At 18.8% G+C, this 27,050-nt stretch overlaps 5 protein-coding genes across 5 annotated transcripts; 2 read left to right on the top strand and 3 right to left on the bottom strand.

The window, feature by feature from the left end:
• Positions 1-289: 289 nt before the first annotated feature.
• Positions 290-7,909, bottom strand: PRSY57_1439600 (stromal-processing peptidase, putative; the record flags this gene model as incomplete). The annotated part of the gene is made up of 6 exons (XM_012909993.2): positions 290-1,594; positions 1,761-4,290; positions 4,396-4,785; positions 4,968-5,269; positions 7,658-7,705; positions 7,793-7,909. 6 exons carry the CDS (start codon positions 7,907-7,909, stop codon positions 290-292), a joined length of 4,692 nt encoding a protein of 1,563 aa, XP_012765447.2.
• Positions 5,629-7,909, bottom strand: PRSY57_1439500 (porphobilinogen synthase, putative; the record flags this gene model as incomplete). Its single annotated transcript, XM_012909992.2, has 6 exons — positions 5,629-5,981; positions 6,139-6,403; positions 6,568-6,909; positions 7,067-7,297; positions 7,658-7,705; positions 7,793-7,909. 6 exons carry the CDS (start codon positions 7,907-7,909, stop codon positions 5,629-5,631), a joined length of 1,356 nt encoding a protein of 451 aa, XP_012765446.2.
• A 3,260-nt stretch (positions 7,910-11,169) lies between these two features.
• Positions 11,170-14,220, top strand: PRSY57_1439400 (hypothetical protein; the record flags this gene model as incomplete). Its single annotated transcript, XM_012909991.2, has 1 exon — positions 11,170-14,220. One exon carries the CDS (start codon positions 11,170-11,172, stop codon positions 14,218-14,220), a length of 3,051 nt encoding a protein of 1,016 aa, XP_012765445.2.
• Positions 14,221-15,953: 1,733 nt separating this feature from the next.
• PRSY57_1439300 (hypothetical protein) lies at positions 15,954-23,560 on the top strand (the record flags this gene model as incomplete). The annotated part of the gene is made up of 5 exons (XM_012909990.2): positions 15,954-22,592; positions 22,786-22,926; positions 23,047-23,121; positions 23,261-23,322; positions 23,419-23,560. 5 exons carry the CDS (start codon positions 15,954-15,956, stop codon positions 23,558-23,560), a joined length of 7,059 nt encoding a protein of 2,352 aa, XP_012765444.2.
• Positions 23,561-24,142: 582 nt separating this feature from the next.
• On the bottom strand, positions 24,143-25,213 carry PRSY57_1439200 (triosephosphate isomerase; the record flags this gene model as incomplete). Its single annotated transcript, XM_012909989.1, has 2 exons — positions 24,143-24,777; positions 25,102-25,213. 2 exons carry the CDS (start codon positions 25,211-25,213, stop codon positions 24,143-24,145), a joined length of 747 nt encoding a protein of 248 aa, XP_012765443.1.
• Positions 25,214-27,050: the final 1,837 nt, after the last annotated feature.

The following is a 27,050-nucleotide window of genomic DNA, read 5'->3' as shown; positions in this document are numbered from 1 at the left end:
AAACACACAAAGGAACCGTGAAAAAAAAAAAAAAAAAAAAAAAATTAAATATAATATAATATAATATAATATAATATAATAGAATAAAATAGAATATATAATTAATATTGTGCATATATTATAAAAAATAAACAAATAAGACAACAATAAAAAATTTAAAGTAAAAAGAAAAAAAATATAAAATAAATTAAATGGAAATATAAAATATACTTATATACATGTTTATTTTATTTTATTTTATTTTTTTTTTTGTTTTATTATTTTTATTTTTATTTTTATTTCTGCCCTTTTAGTATAACTTGTTTATATTTTTATAGGTTTCTTTCCATATATCGTGTGGAGCTGATATTCCATAAGATATATGATAATTTTTTGTTTGATTAAATAATATAAACAATACAAGAAGAACATCAATTTTTTGAATTTTATTCAATAGTATATTATCTTTCAAAATATGTTTATTTTTATATTTTAATGGGAAATGAGTTAATTGCATACCAGATATTTTATCTACAAAATATTTTAAGTCTTTATTTTTTTTATTTAAATATGATAATTTTGAATTTTCAATTAAATAATCTGAGAAGTTATTGTAATTTGTAGTAAATAATTCTATACATGATAATACTTCTTTTTTTATTAATTCCAAATCTCTAGGATTAGTTTGTACTAGTATAGTAAAAAAGCCAGCAAAATATTTTTCATAACTTATAAATTCAAATGATGAATCATATGTTAATTCTTTTTTCTCTCTTAAATAATGAAATAATTTACTATTTAATATATATTGAATAATATATGAAACTGCATTAAAAAATAATGGACTAGTATATAATTTTTTTTTCTTTTTAAGATATTCATTTATATTATGTTTCTCTTTAAAATGAAAATCTTCTAAAACGTGACTTTTTATTTTGTCTAATTCACTACAAATATATTCATCTTTATAAATAATTTCATCCTCATAAATATTTTCACAATTTTTATTTTTTTCTACCCCATTAATTATTCTTTTTAAATATTCCATTAAATAAAATGATATATGTATCCCATTAGATAAAAATCCGTACATGTTTGCTCCTTTTCCTACTAATAGAAATATACCATGTTCCTCTTTTTCTTTTATATAAACATAAGTTGTATTTTTTGACTTTTCCTCAAACTCTGAAAAAGGACATAACATGGAATAATAATCATTTAATAATAATTCAGAATTAGACTTACACGTATTATCTTCATTTTTTTTTTTTTCATTAATGGGATATGACTCATTTGATAAGTTATTTGTAGGATGCTTTTCTATTATTATATTATCCTTATTGTTTTTTAAACATACATCTGATCTTTTCTTTTCTCCTTCTTTTTCGATTATCTTCCCTTGTAATGTACCAAGATAATGTAATATATAGTAATGTATAAAATCAGAAAAATCACCTACAACAGTTAATTCAAATAAGGACAAATCACTAAATATATGTTTCAACATTCTTTGAACATCATCCATGGTAATATTTTCAGTATCGGAAACTTCAAAATTCTGGTATCCTATTTTCCCCCCCGTTACGTGCGAAATTGTTTGACCAAGTAAAAGGGACTAAAAAAAAAAAAAAAAAAAAAAAAAAAAATACATCCATATATATATATATATATATATATTAAACGTTATGATTATAAATTAATTTGCGTTTTAGCAAATAGCTTTATAATATAATAAAGAATTTAATTTTTTTTATTTTATTATTATTTTTTTTTTTTATTACCTGTAGACTATTTTTATATTCGAAGAAATCCTTTTTTAACTTATCAACTACCCTCGGTAAAGCAGTGTTCTCTATTTTTGTTTCCAAAATTATATTATTTAATATAGAGAAGGCTGAACTAATATTTTCATATTTATTATGTGTATATATATCAATAAAGAAATATTCATCATTAATATCAATATATATATTAATACTCTTATTACTACAATGGATTTCTACATGTTCTCGAGTAACATTTTCTATTTCTCCTCCTTCAAATAAACATATGATAGAAAATAATAAAAGATGAACATTTTCTTTTTTCTTTTTTATTATCTCATTATGTGGAATAATTAAACGCATATAAATATTTTTCTTATCTACTTTAGTTTTATATAAATTTACTTTGATACCGTTTAACAATTCATAGTTTTCTATTTCCTTCTGATTTTTTAAAGATAAAACATAATTCTTTAAGTTTAAAAATGTAACCCCTTTCTCAGATATGTTGTTTCTTGTATTATCATAAACAATATCATCATATATATTATTATATTTATTATTTATTTCCATTGTTTTTGGTCTCTCTTTTATATCAACACAAAGATTGTTACTTTTGTTAGAACTAGTGGGTAATCTCGGTTGAACAGAAGATTCAGTTATTTGGGGTAATATTTTCGTTTCATTCATATGATCATTTACCTTATTTATGTGATCATCCTTGTTTTCCTTTATACAGTAACATTTTTTGAACATGTTCAAATCTGGGTTGGTAGATAAACTATAAAATGGTAAAGATAAACACATATTATTAACATCAAATATATTTTCATTTTTATAATCTTCCATTTTATTAACAATAAAATTAAAGATATCCTCTGAATACTTATTTTCTCTTTTTTGAGGAATTATATATCTTGCTTGAGATAATTTCTTTGTTATATTTTCATATACATAATGAGGTGACAGAAGTTTATTTTGTATATTTATAGAATAATTTTGTACATCATTCATGGAATATATATTGTTAAAAAATAATTTTCTAATTTTATTTTTATGAAATAAATTTTCATTTTTCGATGGAACATGTATAACTACGCAGTGAGGTTTCATATTAGAATATGGATTAAAAATATTAAACAAATATTGAAAATATTGTTTAGCAAAATTATTTATTTCTTCTAATTTTAGTTTCTCAAATATTTCTCTTTTGATTTTCTTTTCTCTTTTCTCATTAAGATATATATGTTGACATGTATTATAATCAATAATTTTTTGTATTTCGTCAGTATATGTTTCATTAATTTTAGTTGAATCTAAAATATATTCTTCATCTTGTTCATTCATTTTATTGTTCATATCTTTTTCTGCATCATTATGATTATCATCATAATCATCATCATGTGGATGTATTAATTTCATATTTTTAGAGGAATGCTTATTACTATTAGTATATGCTTCTGAAATATCATGTGATATATTTTGATGATCTATTATTTGTCCACTCTTTTTTTCTTCAACATCTTTCAAATCATCTTCGTAAGCTATTTCATTCATTTTATAATTCAACAATTCATCTTCACTAAAACCATATTTTAATAAACTTTTAATAAAATTATAAAAACATTCTATTGTTTTTTCAAACGCTTTTATGGTTGTCTTAATTTCTATAGTCCGTATAGTAGCTCCTTCATTAATATTCGTATATTCATTAATATCTATACTATTAAATAAATTATTTCTATGTATATTAAATCTAAAGGATAAACAATAAAATATTACTTCTTTTATAACAGATATTTTCAAATCTTCTAATGTTCGTACACTTTTTATTTCCTCTTTTAATAAAATATTTATATTCACATTATTTAATGAATATTTTATAATTTCAAAACTTGTATTTATATTTTTCATTTCATTTTTGTTTAATAATTTCTCTTCTTCCATAGTTACACCATATTTATTTTTTAAATAATTTCTAAATTTTAATTCACACACAATATCATTTTCATTCCTTTTAAATTCTTTATATTTTTCAAGATCAATAATGTTATCGTCATCATATGTGTTACAAACATTTTCCTCTTTATTGTTATAGACTTCTTCTTCTTGAAAATTTTCGTCTGTGTCTTTAAATGTAATATTTTCATTATTATTAACATGAAATTTTTCATCCTTCGTTTCGATATTTTTTTCATTTTTCTCGAGTTGTATATTTTTTTTTACTTCTTCTCCTTCCTTAACCTTTATATTAGAATTATTACCAAACATATGAAAAACTGCAGGTAAATTTTTATTTCTAGAACGTAAGGTACATCTATCATTTAATATATTCAAATATATTTTATCTTCCTCTTTAAGATCTTTACCTTTAATATTCTCTAATTTGCTGGATATTAGCTTTTGTGCTATATCAACATTTACATCACCATATACAAAAAAATTGATGTTCTCAGGTCGGAAAAATAAATTAAAATATTCCTTTACATCTTTTTCTCCGTATCGCTTTAGTAATTCTAGTTTACCTATAGGCAATCTATGGCTTAACCTAAAAAATGATAAAATAAAACAATTCAAACAAGATATGAATAAATTATTATAAATAAATAAATATATATATATATATGTATATCTATTTATTTTATTATTATACCTATTCTCTTTGTGTAATACTTTTATTATATCTGAATTCATTTTATATTCTATATTATTTATAATACTGTACTCTGAAAAAATGGCCTTCTTCTCTTTGGTTATCCTCTCCTTATTAAATTGTGTTTCGCCCTTTAGTACTTCTACCATGGTATCGATACATTGTGATAAAATTGCATGCTTGTAGTTAAATTCATCTACAGTGTATATGTCATAATCTTCTATATCTTCTTCTCTTATGCTTTTTATAAATTGGTCGCACTTAAAATCGCTATAGAAATTTTCTTTATAAATTTCGTTATTAAGACTTACGCTTATGTAAAACACTATGTGATGAAAATCGGTGTATGCGTTCGTTCTAATATTTTTATCCACTATATTTTTCCGATTTCTAAAATGTAAATAAATAAATGAATAAATAAATAAATAAATATATACATATATATATACAGATGATAAGATATTTTCTTAGCATTTACCAAATGAAAACAACATAAAGCCATATATATACATATTCCATATATATATATATATATATATATATATATATATATATTTCCTTTTTTTTATTACTTAGAACCCATATAAGACACATGCTCACACAAGTGACTAATTCCTTGTTGATTTTTCTTTTCGTTGACACTTCCTGTATTTACTTCCATATAAACATGTAGTTCTTCATAATTATAATCTATTGGATTAATATAACATTTATATTCATCAGATATTTTATATGTTGGTAGAATTACATGATTTTCGTTATTCAAAATATACTTTTTCTTATTGACGCTTTTCCTTTTCTTATATATTATGTTGCTTAACCCATTTTGTAGTTCATATTTTATTAGATCTTCGTCTTCCTTTAATTCATTTATCTATAGAGAAAAAAAGAAAAGAAAAATTTATATTACATTTTTTTAAAATGAGTACAACTTATGATACCATCACAAACACCTTTTTTTAAAATATATATAAATAACATGCACTTTATACATATATATTATATTAAATGACATTTTTAAAATTATTTAAAAAATTATTAATAAAAAAGAAAAAAAAAAAAAAAAAAAAAAAAAAATAAAATAATAATAATAAATTATATGCAAATAATATTTTATTATCCATATTGTAGTTGTAAATTCTTATAAATCTTTAAAAGTTTCAACAATATTTTTATTAAGTTTCCTGTATGAAAATCATATATAAGAAAATGTTATTAATCATATATATTTATTCATAGAGTTAATTCTATATTAAAATTATTATTTGAATTATCATCAATTATTATATCTTTATCATATAATTTTTTCATATATAAACCATACTGCTTAGCAAAGTATGTTATTATAATATTAGCACCAGCTCTTAAATAACTTTTGAATAATTCTGTTATTATTTCATTTTCATAATTTATATCTTCATTTAAATATTTCACATAATTCTTTATCATCATATATTCACCAGAAACGTTATAAACAGCTATAGGAATCTGTACATCATCTTTAATTCGATTTTTTATTTTGTGTATTATGTCTAAATAAAACATTGATGGTTTTACCATTATTATATCAGCCCCCTCTATAATATCTGCAACAAAGAAAAAAAAAAAAAAAAAAAAAAAAAAATACATACATATATATATATATATATATATATATATATATATATATGTAAAACTAAATGTACAAATGTATATATTTCCTTATTTTACAATTTATTATTATCTTATATTTTCTTTTTTTACGTTTATCCACATTGTTTAGGTCCATATAACTATTAAAATCGTGCTGATAAGATTGCTTGTTTTTAACAAAATTTTTCAATATGTTAGAATTTAAGATTGATCGAAACGGCTTATACATACTAGAGGAATATTTGCATGTATAAGATAAAATTAAAATATCTCTAAAATTATGAAAGTCCAAATTTTTTCTTATCAGTTCAATTCTTTTGTCCATAGAATCACTCGGGCAAACAACATCAGCTCCACTCTTAGCCAAACATAAAGACTAATCAGGAAAAAGAAGTTCATAAATAAATAAATAAATAAATAAATATTTATATAACATACAAGTTTATAACCTTATAATATAATATATATTATATTATATTATAATAAACTAATTCATTTTTTTTTTTTTTTTTTCAATGAAATATATTGATAAATCATTACCTGCTTAACAAGAGTATGAACAGTAATATCATTGAGTATTTCCTTTTTCTTGTCATCATATATTCCATCATGTCCATATATGTTATATGGATCTAATGCCACATCTGCATATACTATAATGTCACCTGAAAATTTTTCTTTAATTCGTGATATGGTTTTACAAAAGTAGCTATTTTCGTTATATGATTCTTCACAATACACGGTTTTACTTTCTTCCCTTATTACTGGAAAGAACATAAAATGATGAATATTTAATTTTATACATTCCTCTATTTCTTTTATTATACCATCTACGTTATAAGTATAAATACCCTCTAATTGAGTATGTTTCTTTTCCACATCCTAAAAAAAAAAATATACACATATATATATATATATATATTTATTTATTTATTTATATTTATAAGTCCATATAAACATATTTTATATATATCTTTATAAAAATTTTTACGTTCATTTATACGTACAATTATATATTTATTTATTTTTTTTTTTTTACTTCTTCGTGTATAAATAATGGATAAATAAAGTTCGATGTCTTTATATTTGTATTATTATACAATGAAAGTAAATACTTATTCCTCTTTATACGTCTTTCTCTTCTATTAGTTTCTATATATATATTATTGTTAATATCCTTTGAGAAGTTTTTTATATTACTTCCTCCACTGATCTTTTTGTTATATACATCTTCAATTGATCCTTCATTATTACTTAATATTTGTGAATTCTAATATCAAATATTGTTTTTTTAGGTTACAGTAAAAAAAATTATTTTTATGCATTGATATTTAAAATAAAGTTAAATAATGGTGCTTAGCAGTCATAAGATATATATACGTATATTGTTTTTTTTTATTTTTTTTTTTTTTTTAAGTGCACTTTGCACATATTTTCAGAAAATTAGTAAGAACATATACAACAGCATGGAATAAAATAAATAATGCATATGTAAACATAAACACATAAACACATATATATTTATATATATATATATATATAGAAATAAATGTATATAATATATATATATGTATGTATTTATGTATTTTTTTTTTCTTATTTTATCAACTTAAGAGTTTCATTATAGTACATTATTATTCACGGGATTATTCCATCTTCTGAAACTTGATCTCTTACACTATAAAAGGTAAAGAATTAACATAATAAAGTATATAATATATTTTGTTATTTTATATAATTTTTTAATTTATATGCAATATATTACATTTGAAGATTTAGGTGTATTTAATATATAAGCTCTTTTCTTAGAGTTCCCATTAAGACAACAAATTAAATTTATTATAAGTATATACAATAAAAGCACCCCATCTGATTTTAACATTTTTTTTTTATTCTTTTCTAATTTGCCTCTAATTCAAAAAAGAAAAAAAGAAAAAAAAAGAAAAGAACATATTAAATGTAAAATAAGATACTAAATAGAATGGGTTCTTTTTTTTTTTTTTTTTTTTTTTCTCTATCTTTCAATATATCTGAAAATTCCAAAATTTTCATAATGATAATGAAAGCTTATTCCATAAAATAGAATAACTTTTCCTGATTATTTTTAACATCTTTTTTGTTTAAAATACATATATTTCTATATATCACATATATACATATATATATATATATATATATATATATATATATATATATTATAAAATTGATACACTTTTTTTTTTTGTATTATGTATCATATAAAGGTTATAAAAAAAATATATGAAAATAAGGTGAAACAATATAATACAATTTTTATTATTTTATTTTACTTTATTTTTTTTTTTTTCGTGAAATTTAATATATATTCATTTATTTATACTATATATATAATTAACATTTTAACATAGAATATAACTGAAATATGCAATCACTTTTTATCATTTCCTTTCTTCTTATTTATTTTAATTTTGTAATTGTGTTCAATTAATAAAAAAAAAAAAAAAAAAATTATACACTCAAATAAAGCCTCTTTAACTCTTGGGCTTCTATGCATCGAAAAGAAAAAAATAAATAAATAAATAATAGAAAATAAAATAATAGAAAATATAAACATAATTTAATATGTAAATAAATAAGTTACATTTTCTTATATTAAGTTTAATGTGTCAAGGAAAAAAAAAAAAAAAAGCTAAAGAATTAAATAAGAAATGTAAAATAGAAACTGTTTATGAAGAGATATATAATAATACAAAATGTATATAAAATTACGTTTATTGTATATAGGAAAATAATAACATAGTAAAAAAGAATTAAATATATATATTAAAAGATATGTTTACATTTTTCAAGAATAATAGATTTAAAAAAATAATAATTAATTATTACATTAAAAAAGAAAAACTTCCGACTCATTATGTATATATAAAAAAAAAAAATAAACAAAACCTGAATGGAATATATAAAAACACTTTAAATAATAATATCACTATATACATATATAATATAATATAATATAATATAATATAATAACCATTTAACATAATCAGTTTTAATTTTATTTTTAATTATAATTTATTTTTTCCTACAGCAGAAATAAAAAAATGTGTTATTATAACTTTATAAAGAAATGCATAAATAATAGTTGTTTATACATATATTACAAGATTTCGTAATATCCTTTGGAATATGTTTTATATTATCCTTAATAGCACGTATTTATTTTTGCGTATTCAATTTAAAAAAAGGAAAAAAAAACGAAATTATGAACAATAAAAAAACATTAACTTATTTATAAAAATATTAAAAATTGTTATTTCTTTGTTTCTATTTTATTTGTAGAACACCTAAATTTTTAACAATACTTATATATGTAGTCATTTTTCATATATGTTAATATTCTTTTTTAAATGTAAAATATTGTTTAAAGATTACCTTTTAGATAACAGAATATGGTACCACAAAAAAAAAAAAATGCAATATTTCTTTATAATATAAATATGAATAATTTTATATATAGAGATAACAAAAAATGGTGGAAACATTAAATTTATAATATAGTATAAATAAATATGTGCAAGCTAATTTGTAAAACTAGCCATTTTTATATTCAATAAAAAAAAAAAAAATATGAATTGAGTAATTTCTAATTTCCCTTCTTTTTTTTTTTTTTTTTTTTATTTTTTCTTCAATATAGAAAAATCGTTGTTTTTAAATAATTATATATTTTTAAATATATAAAAATATATATATATATATATATATATATATATATATATATAATATATTGTTTTATTCATCTAAAATATGATTGTCTCAAAGAGAAAAAATACTAAATGGTGCAAAATTTTTTAGCACTGTACTTGTAATATTAAAACTATAAAGGTTATATTATATATATATATATATATAATAAAATAAGTATTTTTAAGTAAGCATTTCTTTTTATCTATAATGTATTATATAATAATCAATTGACCAATTTCGAATACATATTTTTTTTCTTCCCAGTAATTTTGTAATTTATTATATCATCATATTTTCAAAATTTTCTCTTTAAATAAATAAATAAAAATATATAAATATATATATATTATATTATATTTTTTTTTTTTTTTGTATGTTATTAATAATTGCACACATTTTTTTTTTTTTTTTTTTTTTTTTTTTGGAGATACTTTATAATATTTATATAATTAAAATAGCAAAGAGTTATAAAATTATATCACAATAAACAATATAATATAATATAATATATATATATATATATATATATATATATTTTTATAAAATAATGAAGGAATATATTATTATAAAAAAAGGAAAAAAAAAAGATTATGAAATATATTTATTAATTTATTTTTTAATGTATAAATATTGTTGAAAGATTATTTGTTTTGTTATTAACTCATGGCACTAAAATACAAATGGTAATTTACATATACGTGTATGTTAGTATGTCTAAGTAATATATATATATATATATATATAATAAAATACATTATATTTACGTATATATTAATTAAACACCTTATTTATTTTGGCACTATATATAATCGTATTATTATTTTTGCATAATTATGATGTATTTATTCTCAAGTTAATCACTTTTACATATTAATATTAAATTAATAGTTAACACATTTCAAGTGCACCTAAAATAATATGCTTTGTCAAATTAAGGTGATATAATAATAAATAAAAATAAAATGATATAAAAGAAATTGAAATGTATATGTTTTAATTGTTCTAAAAAATATCTTCTTTTATTATTCTGAAATTAATAACTTATTTTTTATTATATATATATTAATTTTATTTATTTTTTTTTTTTTTTATATATTCATTTTTATTTATATTTTTTGTTTTTAATATATAATGTAAATTTTTTATATATATTTTAAAGAACACAAAATTTTTTTTTTTTTTTTAAATCTTTTGAATAGATATATATATATATATTATATACATATTATATATACATATTATATACATATTACCCTTTTACCTTGTTAATAATAAATTTATACCATTTTTTATATATGCATTCGAACTGTGCAAGTTTATATTAAAGAATTAGGAAAAATCTTTTATCCATTATAACTTTTGAATCCTGTATTTTTTTTTTTTTTTGGTTTTTTTTTTTTTTTTTAAATTAAGAAAAGGATGGAGGTATTAAATACAGCCGATGTGCTAAGACCAAGAATAAAAAGAAGCCGAAGTATATATGAAAGGGAAGAAAGTAGTCAAGAGAACAGTCCAAATAATCATCAAATAGTTCTTTATGGAGGTTCCATTAGAAATCATTCCTTAAATTATGCATGGAATGCTTATTTTGATAAGAATAAAGTAAAAAAGAATATAATGGTTTGTTGTGATTTGAATAAGATATGTAATGATATATTGAAGGGAGTAGAGAATAATATTTTAACTATTAAAACATTTTCATTTTTATTAATAGGTGTATGTAATATATATAAAAAGAAGGTATATTTTATCGGTCAAGATTATGACTTTTTGAAAAGGAAAATATTATCTTTGTATAAGAATAAAGAAGATAATTTGAATGAATTAATTAATAATAAAGAAACAAAGAAAAGGAAAGGTGGTAAGGACAATGTTGAAGATAATAATAATAATAATAATAATAGTGGTACAAATAAAAGAAGAATGAGTCGTACTTCTCTTCATATAAAGAGAGGATCTATAGGAATGAATGAATTATTACCATCTGTAATTGATGATTTTACAAGTAGGAGGTCTCGATTTTCATTAAATGCTGATGAAATAAGTATTGCTGGTACACAACAAAATAGTTATGATATTTTTAATGAAAATGAAATAAATAATCAAATGATGTTAGATATGTCAGGATATAATTATGACAATATGCATGGAGAACATGTTATGGAAAAAGTGCTAGATGCTTCTTATATTTCAAGAAACAGTATCCCCATAAACAATTTAGAGGGACTACATTTTAATAGAGCATTATCTGAATCATTTAATCATATGGATAATATAAATTTGGATAATTCTATATTGAATAATATGATACCAAAAAATATGTTTTCTAATATCGACGCTTCATTAAATGAAAAAAGTGTAATGGGAGATATGAACAATTTAGAATTAAATTCTTTACACAGAAGTGAGCTTTATTCTCCTGTTAATGATATATACAACATTCAGGATAATAATAAAAACATAAATGATAACAATATAAACAATATGAATAATATTAATATATCACCTTTTTCGAATGTAGTAAGAGCTAATGAATATACAAATGATAATGTTTATAATAATATATCCAATGAATTTTCAAATATGCAAAATATGAATAGTTCAAATTTTATGGGGAATTTTAATAGTATAAATAATTCTATGAATAACAGAAATGATTTATATAATTTAAATCCATTTATGAGCATGCAATCCATGAACCAGGATATGAATAATAGAAATAATTATCCTTTTGAACCTCGTGGTAGTAATTATGGTAATATAGATGCTAGAAGTGATGTAGTAGTAGGAAGTATATTTAGTCCTATTAAAAAAAAAAATATCCCCAAAAAAAATGATTACGCAAATATGTTAAATTTTGAAACATATCAGAATTTTGATTATTTTGATCAAAAGGATGATGATGCGTTTATAAAAAAATTGAATACGTTGCTCGGATTGGATGAGACAGAGGATATTATCCTAAATGATAAAAATAATGGTGATAATAATAAATATAATGATGATAATAATAAAAATGATGATGATAATAATAAAAATGATGATGATAATAATAAAAATGATGATGGTAATAATAAAAATGATGATGGTAATAATAAAAATAATGACCGTAGTGATACTAACGATGTTTTAAATAATTCAAATTCTTTAGCAAGTGAAAAAAATAACCAACTAGCGTTACATGAAAATGATAAAGGGAAGGAGATTATTATTGAGGAGCAGGAAAATCAGAATATGAAAAAAAGAAAATTAGAAAAACATATTATTGATAGAAATTATATAATAAAAGATTCCGTAATAAGAAGTATGTTTCGAGATGAACGTGTAGATTATAAATATTTTTTAATTGACACTATAAATAATGAAATATATGAAAAAATCGAAAAAGAATATCCAGGTTATCAATGCTTCTTTTTACAAACAAGTAGTGATAAAATAAAACCAGTACATAAATTAGAAATAAATTTTGGATATGAATCAATTGATCACGAAAAGAAAAAAAAAGAATTAGAAAATTATTTAGTTTTTTTAGGAAATAATAAATCCATATTATATGAGAATAAGAATGTAGTATATGATAATTTTAATATCAAGAAGTGCTTAGATAATATAGATGAACAGATGACGTATTATAATGAAAATGATAGTTTATCGAATAATTTTTTATCATTTGAAGATAATAATGAAGAATATATTGAAGGTTCCGATAATAATATTCCTAGTGATGGTAAAAATAATAATGATAATGATGATGTATATGATGATATGCATTTTGAACAGGTAAGAGAAGAAATCGGTGTATTAGATTTCCATACTTCACATAATATCCATCCTAATGATAATATATTTAATAAAGATAGATTTAGCATCGATCCTATGTTAACTCAAAATGAGCAACTTGATTTAAATTTGAATGATTTAAATTTCAAAGATGATATAGAATCAAGAATTAATATAGAAAGTCAAATGTCTAAAAGTTTAAATATGTATAGAGATGGTGATAGTATCACAGAAAAAAATGATAATATAACTAATGATATAAATTTTGTAAATGACAAATTAAATTCTGAATTTAACTCATCTCCTTTAAATTTGTCTATTTCAGATAATTATGATTTTTCAAATATATTTAGTAAAGATAATCAAAGTTCTTTATATTCAATATTAGAAGATAAAAATATAGAAATTGATATAAACCTAAATCAAGATTTTGATGTTATTGCAAGAGAATTATTAGAAGTATATAAAAACCTATCGAAAAAAATTAATTATATCTTTTTTGATATGATAACTAGAAATAGAAAATCAAAGGACGAAGTAGCTATTTTATTTTATGTTACTTTACATTTGGCAAATTTAGGATATATATATGTAATGCAAAAACCAATATTACCTGAACAAATAAATTATTATGAAGAGCATTTTTCAAGACCTATATTAATACAATATATTGAGAAAAATAAAAATTGAAAAAATATTTTTTTTTTATAAATGTACACCAAAAAAAAAAAGAAAATTATATGATATAAATGTATATTTTTTAATTTTTTTTATTTTAAATCTTCACGTTTATTAATCATATTATATTATATATATATATATATATATGTTATGTCGTATATCTTTTCTGTCAAATATTTCACTACATTTTATATATACATTTATTCATATCTGACAATTATATACATATGTATATATATGTTTAATAAAAAAAAAAAAAAAAAATGGCACATCTCTACAGTATTGTAAATTAACTTTTTAATATTATTAAATAGAATACTTCTAAAAAGAGAAATATATAATATAAATATTATAATTACTTATATGAAATGTGAAAATTTTATATATTCTTAATTGGTCAATATAATAAACTCTCTTCATATGATATAAATTACTTTTTAATCATAAAAGCATATACACTGTTCATATGTATTTAATAACAAAAAATAAAAATAAAAATAAAAATAAATAAATAAATAAATAAATAAATATATATATATATATATATATATATATATATATATATATACATAATATATGTTAATTTATACTTTTCCGCATTATTTTAAATAAACAGCAAATGTCTATTTAGTTTTATTTAATTTAATTTTTTTATGGAAACATATTTTATATAAACATATAATAATATTATGAATACGTTTGAAATAAATATATATTTCTCTATTTATTCAAAATTTATAAAAAAAGGAATTAATAAAATAAAAATAAAATGTTATTATTACTTTTAAATTATATATACATATTGTACTATTTATTAATTTAATAATTTCTTTTTTTTTTCTTTTTTTTTTTTTTTTTTATATTTTTCTTGTATATTTTAAACAATTAAATAAATTCTTATTATCTTAAATTTACCGAAAATTAGAAGGTATTAATATATGACACATTAGAATGGAATAATTTGTATTCTTTTACAATATTAAAATGTACATATAAAATAAATAAATAAATAAATAAATATATATATATATATATATATATATATATATATATATATTAATATGTATATGTTTATTATATGTGTATATATTTATGTGTTATTTTTATTATAATTACTTTTTTTTATAATTTTTTTTTTTTTTTTTTTTTTTTTTTGTTAATTCTTTTGAATTTATTTTTATAATATTTTTAATTATATGAATACATTCTTTCTGTTTGTTCGTTTTCTTCTAATAATGTCACAAAAGGATAAAATAATAACTTTTTATATGTTTAAAAGTTGAATGGAAAGGTCTAAATTTATGTAACATAAAATAAATATGAGATAGCATATTATATATATATATATATATATATATATATGTATATTTTATGTTTATATCTTTTATGATATAAATATTTAATAAAGATAATAATTTGTCAATCAACACACACCTATTTATTATATATATGTATTTATTTATACATATATATAATATATATATTTATTTATTTTTCTCTGTTTAGAATGTACAAATATTATATATAATGTTTTTGTATCATTGTGATTAACTCAATAAAATAAATGAGGAATGTGTAAGAGTAGGATAAATTAGTAATTATAAAAATATATACATTTTTATTATTAATGGGTTGAATATTTTCTTTTTTATAAATGTTCTAATATATATATGATATATATATATATATATATATTAATATTACATTGAATATTTTAATTAATAAAAAGATAAAGGATAAAGATGAGTGATGATGATTTTTTTCATATCAAAAGTGATTGTTCTTTACAATATATTAAATGCAAGACTAGTACAAAAATAGATGATATATTAAAAAGAAGAAGGAATCAAAAAAAAAAGCTTAAGGATAGTAGTAATTATAAAAGTGATGAATTCTTAAGCTTAGACAACAGTGGAATTGAGGACGAATATATTTCAAATGATAACGAGAAAGTATATAATGAGGATGATATAATATATTACAATAATAATAAAGTTAATATAAGAGAAGGACAAACGTGTGAAAGTATACATATGTTTAATGGAATCAATAAAAATAACATCGACATTATAAATGATGATAATATAAAAAAGGATAATATAAATAATGACAATATAAATAATGACAATGTAAATAATGACAATGTAAATAATGACAATGTAAATAATGACAATATTAACAATGACAATATAAATAATGACAATATAAATAATGACAATATTAATAATGACAATATAAATAATGACAATATAAATAATGACAATATAAATAATGACAGTATTAATAATCACATTGTAAATAATGACAGTATTAATAATGACAATATAAATAATAATAATTATTATAAACAAATATATAATTATAATAAGTCAGGAAACTTTAATAATTTTTCTAGAGGATATTTCTCGAACACTTATGAAAAAGGTAATACATATTTATTAAAAAATTCTTCTGAAGAAATGTTATATAATAAAGATCATATAAGAAAAAGGTCGTTAAATAATTTATGCTTTCAATCAAATTTATTAAACAGAAGAAGTAATATAAATACCTTTAACGATTTATCATCTTTCGAAAATACTAAGAAATCTTCTTTATATGCTAAATGTTCTGATATTTTACAAAAATATGATTCAAATAAATTCAATAGAAAAACGAATGAAGATATTTATACAAGACAAAATAGAAGTAGTATAATATATCAAAATAGTAGCAAAGAATTTATCCTTAATAAATTAATAAGTAATAATGATAGTAAAGATGAATTATTTACTAATTTAAATAGAATATATTCTAATGATATCGATTTAAATAAAACTCCTTCCAAAAGTTTATCTAAAGGATATATCGAATATTTGAAATATGAAACAGCTGGGAAAATGAATTTGAGTGAATTAGAAACTCCTCTAAATATGAAAGAAGATGAGGGAAATAATACTCCGTTTATAACATACTTTTTAGCTGGGAAAACAGAAAGTAAAACAATCAATGAGGAAAGTAATGATGATAATAAATATGATAATAAATATGATAATAAATATGATAATAATAATATTAATAATAATAACAACAATAATAACAATAATAATAACAATAATTATAACAATAATTATAACAATAATTATAACAATAATAATAACAATATAATTGATGCCCTGCTAAATAGACACATACACACAAATAGTAATATAAAAAATAATGAAGGAAATACAAATAGTTCTCCTATCCATATAAATAAAGAACATAATAAAAGTGAGCATATTTATAATTCAAAGGTATCAAGTACCGTTTTTGAAGAGTTAAAAAATCTATGTCATGAAAAAGAGAAAAAGGTAAATGATGTATCTTCTAGTCATATAAATAATCAAAAGACTACATTACTCACGTCATACATAAAAGAACAAAATAGTAATAATAATCAGGATAATGTTATGCCTTACAATAGTTCAAATACGCTTTTTGATAAAATTAAAAATTCACAAAAATTCAGCTTTATTAAAACAGAAGAAGAATATATTAATATGCTAAAAAATGATGAAAAGGATAATGTTCCTATAAATGCATTAAATAAAAATAGTAATAATAATAATAATAGAATATGTTCTTCAAATAATAATGTCAGCTTTGCAGATAATATTTTTTCAAATAACAAATCTTATATTGATAATACAAAGATGTATTCTGAAGATTATATTAATCTAGAAAAACAAAAGAGTGAGATTTTCTTACAAGATCAAGAAAAAGGAAATATAATGAACCATGTAAAGAAAAAAGAAAGCATACCAAATAAAATTAATGATGACATAGTAAAAAGTGATTATCAAAATGTTATTCCAAATAATTATGAACATTTGATATCATCAATTAGTAAGAAAGAAAATGAAAACAAGCAAAATAAATATATGGACAATGATAATATGGGAAATAATATATTACATTCTGAAAATTTTACTGACATAAGAAAAGATAAACATTCAACTTATCATAATAATACATGTGATAATATTGTCAATAGAGAAAATAATAATGATATAATTCTTCATAATAATTATAATAGGGTACTGAATGAAGAGAATATTCCACAAATATATTTTAATAATCATCCATTTATTAATGTCAATATGAAGAGAAGTATGTCATTATGTAATTTGAAGGATACACAAAAGGATGACTTAAAATATGATGATCTTATACAAAATGTGAATAATCATCATATATATGATATGTATATTAATCAAAAAAAAAATATAAAAGGAAATTCCGATATCCTTTTTGATCATACAAAGGGTATGTTATTGGAGAATATTAAGGAAAATGGGTCTTATATTGGTACACCCACAACAGGGCAACAACTTAATCCTAAAAATAATAATGATATAAATAATATATACAGTAATAATAATATATGTGAATATAGAAAATGTACTAGTAATATACAGAACAGTATAGATTATAATGATCAGCATAAATTTAATTATGTCGATATGGGTCAGTTGAATTATAATCCAACAAGTAAAAATAATATGAAATCTACGAATAAAGAAAATGATACTAATAAAATAAATATAGATATAAATAATAATGATGATAATAAGAAAAGTTGTGATGATATTTATTATGTGAATGAAATGAAGAAATGTAACATTTCGGATAATAATCAAATGAATAACTCTCAAATGTTAGATTTTCCAAGTTGTAATATAAACGTAAAAAATAACAATAATTTATATGACAATAATTTATATGACAATAATTTATATGACAATAAATTATATGACAATAAATTATATGACAATAAATTATATGACAATAAATTATATGACAATAAATTATATGACAATAAATTATATGACAATAAATTATATGACAATAATTTATATAAAAATAATTTATATGACAATAATGGTAGTGGTGTAATATTAAGTCATAATGTTTTATCAAAAAATAATAATAGTAATAATCAAGAGAATTATGAAAATTATAAGAAAATAAATGGAAAAAAAAAAAATATATATATAGATATGTATGACGTACAAAAAGAGAATTTAAATGAGGGAAACAAAGTAGCAGAAAAATTAATTTTATCAACATTAAATAAAAATATTAATCATAAATTAAGTGAAACTGCAGATTTTGGATACAAAGAAAATGATCTTATGAATGAATCAAAAAATGGTGATAATACAATCAAAATTGTAAATAGTAATTTATATAATGATAATGACTGTTCGTTAATTAATGACATAAATTTGAAACAATATTGGACGGACTATATTATGAATAATATGAATAATGTGAATAATATGAATAATGTGAATAATATGAATAATGTGAATAATATGAATAATGTGAATAATATGAATAATGTGAATAATATGAATAATGTGAAAAATATGAATAATATGAATAATACAAATAATGTGAATAATACAAATAATGTGAATAATACAAATAATGTGAATAATACAAATAATGTGAATAATACAAATAATGTGAATAATACAAATAATGTGAATAATACAAATAATGTGAATAACATGAATAATGTGAATAATATTAAAAATAATGATAATAAACTTCAGAGTGTTATGTCCTTTAATACATTTTGTAAAGATATGAAGGATGAAAATTTTTTCAATCAGTTTCTAAGAGAACACATAAAAAATAGTATCAATAATGTTGTTGAAGAAATATTGAATGATAAACAGAATGAAATTTTAAAAAATAAAATTATAATAAGCGATATAAATAATAAAGAAGTATATAACAAAGATAATGAAAATAATAATAATTTATCTGTTAAGCATTATGAAAAAGGTATACCTATCCATAATAATTATAATATAAATAATGATCCCATAATTAAAGAAGACAAAATAATTAGCTCCGAAAATAGCACTAAATTAGAGGATAATGGAATAATACATAAAAATGTTACAAGTTCAACATATAATAATGGGACGAATAATACAAATATAAGTCAAATGAAAGAAGAAAATATAACAAATAATGATATTATTTGTAATGATGAAAATATTTATAATGATGAAAATATTTGTAATGATGAAAATATTTGTAATGATGAAAATATTTATTGTAATAATAAAAAACAACATAAAGATGAGAAATCATTCAACCATTCATGTAGCGATATACAGTTTAATCAAGATGACTTTCAAGAAATACAAAAATTAAATAATCTTCTAAAGTCTAGGAAAGTAAATAAACTTATACAAATTAAAAAAGATGATATAAATATAAAAAAAGTATCCTGGAAAAATATATCATATAATTGTATTGACATCATATATTATCTAATACATGAAAATAATAAAAAGAACAATAAAATGAATGCTCTTATAAATGATATAAATAATATTCATGAATATGAAAAAAAAATAGAATATTTAAATAAAGAAAATGAAAAATTAAAAATAGAAATGAAACAAAAAAATGATAATGAAAAAAAAAAAGAACTTAAAGAAAAAGCCAACTTAAATAATAAAATATTAGAACAATCCAAAAAAATTACCAACTTTGAAAAAGATATATATATATACAAAAATAAATTAAATAAACTGAATAATAAAGTAATAAATAAAGATATAGAGATTAATAAATTAAAAAAACAATATCAAATTATATTAGAAGAAATAGAAAATTGTAAAAATGATGCAAATATAGTATTAAAAAAAGTATTAAATAAAAAGAATACGAATTTAATTGATAAACAATGTTTAGATATATCCAAATATTACCAAATATTAATCAATTCATTAAATGATGAAATTAAAAATTTAAAACATCTTATTAAAAGTGAAGCTAAGGATAAAATAATCTTAAAAAAAAAAATTAGTCAATTAACACAATCCAATCAAAATGAATCTAATAAAAATTCTTATATAGAAAAAAATAAGACAGATAATAAATGTACGAATGATAATAATATCAGTCAATATACAAATGATGATGAACATATAAATGATATAGATAATAATAGTTATGCAAATAATAGTAATATTCAAAAAAATATAGTATATAGCAATTCCTCATACAATAGTAATATTATTAAAAAGGATATAAATAAAAGTAGTAGTTGTAGTAATAATTATAATAATAATACTTGTAGTATTAGTAGTAGTAGTTGTTGTAGAGATATATATAGTCATTCTTTAAAAGAAGAAAAGAAATATAAAAGAATGTATGAAGATTTAATTAAACAAATGAATGATATTAAAAAAGATCATGAAAATGAAAAAATTATATATAATAAAAAAATAGAACAATTAGCAAAACATCAAGAAATGCAAAATATCAAAAATCAATTAGATACATCAGAAAAAATTGTAGAAGTATATCAACATATATTTAAAGAAAATATAAATAACATAAGAAATGATAATATACATAGTACACAAAATAATGAACTAAAAAGTATGGATTATTACAATCTTAAAAATAATATTTATAATAAACCTACTTCTTTAACTTATATAAATGATAATAAAAATGGTAGTAACGAAGCAACAAATAAAATTAATTCTGGTCATATCTTTAATTCAAACATAAATCACTCAAATATATTTAATAATAACCATAATAATTATGATATATGTAATCAAGACAACAACGTGATAAGTCATATTTTATCAAATGGGGATATTATAAAACAAGATAAAAATTATACTTTAAAAGATACCAAATTAATTAATGTTCTACCTAATAGCATATGTAATAAAAATTTTATGGAAGGTATAAACAGACAATCACAAAATAATTATCTTAACCAATTTCTTGAATTGTACATCAAAAATAATTCCATAAATAATGAGGACTTCAATATTTATATGAAGAATTTAAACAAACAGAAGCAAAATGAAGAAATAAAAGAAATAAAACAAAATGTACAAGAGTCAAATATATTATTTGAAGACAATAATTTAAATAATAAATTACAAAATGAACATAACAAAAAACATTTATTAAACACTCTAATGAAATATAACAAAATAGATCTAATTAATATATTTGTAGATATCTGTAACCACCTAAAAACTGATAATATATCAATAGTAATACAATTTATTAAATTCATGTCTTTTATTGTTTATGAACAGTTTCCTTTATTTACTTCCTTTTATTATACCCTTACTTCATTAATATCATTGGATAATGTTAAATTTGACGAATATATTAACCTTATCAAAAAATGGAAATCATTTTATACAAGTGGACAAAAATATTATTTATTCAGAAGGAAGGTACTTTTAATTTTTCAATCTGATCTAAAAGATATAGAAAAATCTCAAATAGACAAAACATGCTTAGATCTTATTCAAAATAATTATGATCAAAACAAGGAACTATCTACTTATACAGACGTATGTTTTAATGTATTCATGATTATTACACAACCGTAGAAATATATATATTATGTATATGTGGAAAATATGTATAAATATATATATATATATATATATATATATATATATATATATATATATATATGTATGATACCTGCTTATCATCATAGGGTTCTATATATACTTATTATTTTATTTGCTTCTATTACAGGGTTCTTTTGAAAAGGCAGAATATATTCTAAACAAACATTCCAAAGAAATTATCAGTAAAATTATTAAGACTTATATGAACATATATAATATTGATAAGATCAACAATATTATAGGGCATATGAACTCATTAAATTCAAAAGTATGAATTAATATGAAAATGATACAATATATATGTATATATATATATATAAAATATTGATTTATTAATCATTAAAAAATATATGCATAATATTTATATATATATATATTTTTTTTTTAGATAAAAACGCAATCATATTTCATTAGATCTATATCGTCTTGTCTAAATTTAAACAAAGTTGATAATTTTCAAGAGGTGAGAATGAAAAAAAGAGAAATAACCGTGCGTATCAACCTAACTATTATGTTATATATTTTCGTACGAATGTGTCAACATACAAACATTTAAAATTTGTATATATATATATATATATATGTTTATTTATTTTTAACAGATTGAAAAAAAGGTAAAAGAATTGATCACCACAAGAGAAATTGGAGAAAAAATAAAGAACAAGTAAAAAAAAAAAAAAATAAAAAGAACAATAATAGATATAAACAACAATATATATATATATATATATATATTTATTTATTTATTTATTTTCTGTAGAATTAAAATAGAAGACATTGATGAATATTTAGCCGCCTTTACAATTATGGGCACCTTGAAAAAATATTTAAATATTACTCATACGAAAGATCTTTTACCTTCTATATCAAAAATTATTCAAAAGAATAAATGTTCTTCATAGAAAAAGAAATATATATGTATATATATTTAAACATTTACTCTAATTTTTTTTTTTTTTTTTTTTTTTTTTTTTTGTCAATACATTTTTATATATTTGATTTTTTAATAGTTACCATATATGTATAACCCTTTTTTAAAATGATAAAACGTTTAATATAATTTACATTTCCCTTATCACAAATTTTATTTATGTGTTAAAAATGTTGAGAGTTTGATTTTTTTTTTTTTTTTTTTTTTTTATTATTATATGTTGGTAAGTGATGAAATCATAAAGGCATAAATATTATAAATACACTTTTGCGAGAAAAGTTCGGAACATGACGACGAATAAAAAAATAAGAAAATGAGAAAACAGGAATATGATAAAATAAATAAATATGTTAAAAATGAGAAATAGTTTTTCAAAATTTGAATGCAACATATATATATATATATATATATATATATATATATATATAGAATACGTTCACCTCATTTTTTTTTTAAAGTCGTAAATGCATTTATAAAATATATATAAAAGAAAAATGTTATCAAATATATATATCTATTCATTATTCATTTGTGATATATATATATATATATTTTACATAGCACTTTTTATTATATCAACAAAAGATTCTTTTAAGGAAGCATTTCCAACTAAGAAACCATCAATATCTTCTTGTTGAATTAATGAAGAACAATTTTCAGTATTAACACTACCTCCATATAATATTCTTATTTGGTTAGCTTGTTTTTCTCCGCATGTATCTTTTACAATTTTTCTGATTTCTTTGTGTACTAATTGAGCTTGTTCAGGTGTAGCTGTTTTACCAGTACCAATAGCCCATAAAGGTTCATAAGCCAAAATAACATTATCAAAATTATCAATTAAATCTACAAATGCTTTAACTTGTTTTGTAATAACTTCGATAGTTTTATTTTGTTCTCTTTGTTCTAAAGATTCACCAAAACATACAACGGCTTTTAAATTATTTTTTAATGAAGCTTGTAATTTTTCACGAACATCTTCATCGGTTTCATGGAAATATTTTCTTCTTTCAAAATGACCAATAATAACATATTCAATATTTAAATCCTTGGCAATTTCTGCACTTACTTCACCAGTGTATGATCCATTTCCGAATTTTGATACATTCTGAATACCAGTAGAAAACTTACTCTGAAGTAATTTCCTTGTATGCTCATAATGTACGGAAACAGGAAAAACAACAACGTCTAGGGAGTAAAAACATACAAATAAATATTTTACAAATATGAACATATATATATATATATATATATATATATATATATATATATATATGTGGAAGTATACTATGACTTATATGAAAATATCATTTTTAATATACAAAAAAAAATATATATAAAGGTACAAGGTGTGCACATAAGGTATATAAATATAAACATATATATATATATATATATATATATATATATATATATATATTATTTTAAAATGATCATAAGAATTATCACATATATATATATATATAATATATATATATATTATGGTATATAATTGTGCTTTTTAATATATACCTAATTTGCTTGGATCAAAATCCAAATTGTTAAAACTGTTTGTTAAAGATTTAATACTTTCTAAAGTTCCATTACATTTCCAGTTAGCTGCGACAAAATATTTTCTAACCATTTTGTAAAAAGAAAAAATAAAAAAATAACAAAATAAAAAAATATAAAAAACTTAGTAATTAAATTTTTTTGGGATAGCAGTTTAAAAAAATAATAATAATAATAAAATTATATACTTATAATATTAGTTTTTTAAAATATTATAATTTCTTTAAAGAAGGAAGATATAATAAAAATAATATATTATATTAAAAAAATTAAGCAAATATTATAATATATTTTTGTTGATATGTTTTTTTTTATATACGGAATATTTTTTTTATTATTTTTAGTTTATTAAGAAAAAAAGTGGTCAATTAAAAAAATTATAAAATTTATAATATATCATAGAAGAATATGCAATAAAAATTATAATAGAAACCGCAAACAAATAATTTAAAATTAAATGAAAAAAAAAAAAAAAAAATAAAAGAAGTGTATTATATAATAATATATTTAGTTAGGGGTACATTATAATATATTTTAATACTATAATTACATATGTATCTTATAATAATATAAAATAAGAAGTCTCAAAAGTTCAATTTTAATTTAATATTTTCATATAATTAAAATATGTTTTGAACACATAATAATTAAAAATAAAAATAAAATAAAATAATAAAAAAAATAAAAATATAAAAAAAATTTTAATAATCTTAAGACATATTTTATATATATATAATATATCTCATGTAGGAAGTTAATTATTTCTTTATTTTTTTTTATAATTTAAAAAGGACTGTTTTTAAAATTATGTTAATATGACATAAATAAAAAAATACCATACAATGTATATATATATATATATATCAAAAAAATGAACTACATAAATATTATAAATACCGTTTAATAATAAAATAAGGTATTTATTTAATAAAAATATTTAAAATATAAAAAAATAAATTATATATATTTTTGAATTTTTATTAATCTTCACTTTTTAATAAAATAGTTTAAAAAATAATTCAGTTAATATTATTATATCTATAACTTTATGTTTAATATATATATATATATATATATTTAAAAGTTCCATGTTAAAATTACGTAATGTTTAAATTTAAATGCCTTCATAATTTAAAAGCTTAAAGATATTTTTTTTTTTCCTCAAATTATTTTGATGCTTTTTACATGTAAAAATATATATTTTCTTTTAAATAACACTAATATATGTATAATTTTTTTTTTTTTTTTTATTTATATGATCCCTTACTTTTTAATATCAAATTGTGTATTAATAATAAATCCTGGGTATTATTTATATATATACAAATAGAAGTTAATATATTAATATTATATGTATATTATTAAATTACTAAGCATTAAATATTTATATATTAACAGCATGTATATTATAACCTCTTCATTTAAAATCATATTGTGATAATTTTTTAAGGGATCCTTATTATATTTTTTTTTTGTTATAATAAATATAAATAATTAAAAAACAAAAAAATAACACTATATATATATATATACATATAGTATGATGTAGATATGTCTAAATATATGTAATAACATTTTTACTACACATATAATATATATATATATATATATTTATTTATTTATTTAATTGAATAAATTTTTTTTTATAATACTTGTATAGCTTTATTTTAATAGTTTTGGATCTTTTAAAAAAAAAAAGAAAAGTGATAAGATAAAAATAAAAACATTTATATATAAAAAAAGAGAAGAAAAAAAAAAAAAAAAAAAAAAACATATAAATATTGTTATTTTCAACATTATAAAAAATACATGTAAAAAAAACATTTTCTTTATTAAAAAAAAAATATAAAAAAAAATATTAAAAATAAAAAAAAAATACAAAAATATAATTTTTTATATTTTTTTTTTTT

This window comes from Plasmodium reichenowi, chromosome 14, assembly GCF_001601855.1.
Source record: "Plasmodium reichenowi strain SY57 chromosome 14, whole genome shotgun sequence".
NCBI classification, from domain to species: Eukaryota; Apicomplexa; class Aconoidasida; order Haemosporida; family Plasmodiidae; genus Plasmodium; species Plasmodium reichenowi.
Note: the sequence above shows the minus strand (reverse complement) of the source record. Positions and strands in the feature narration are given on the sequence as shown.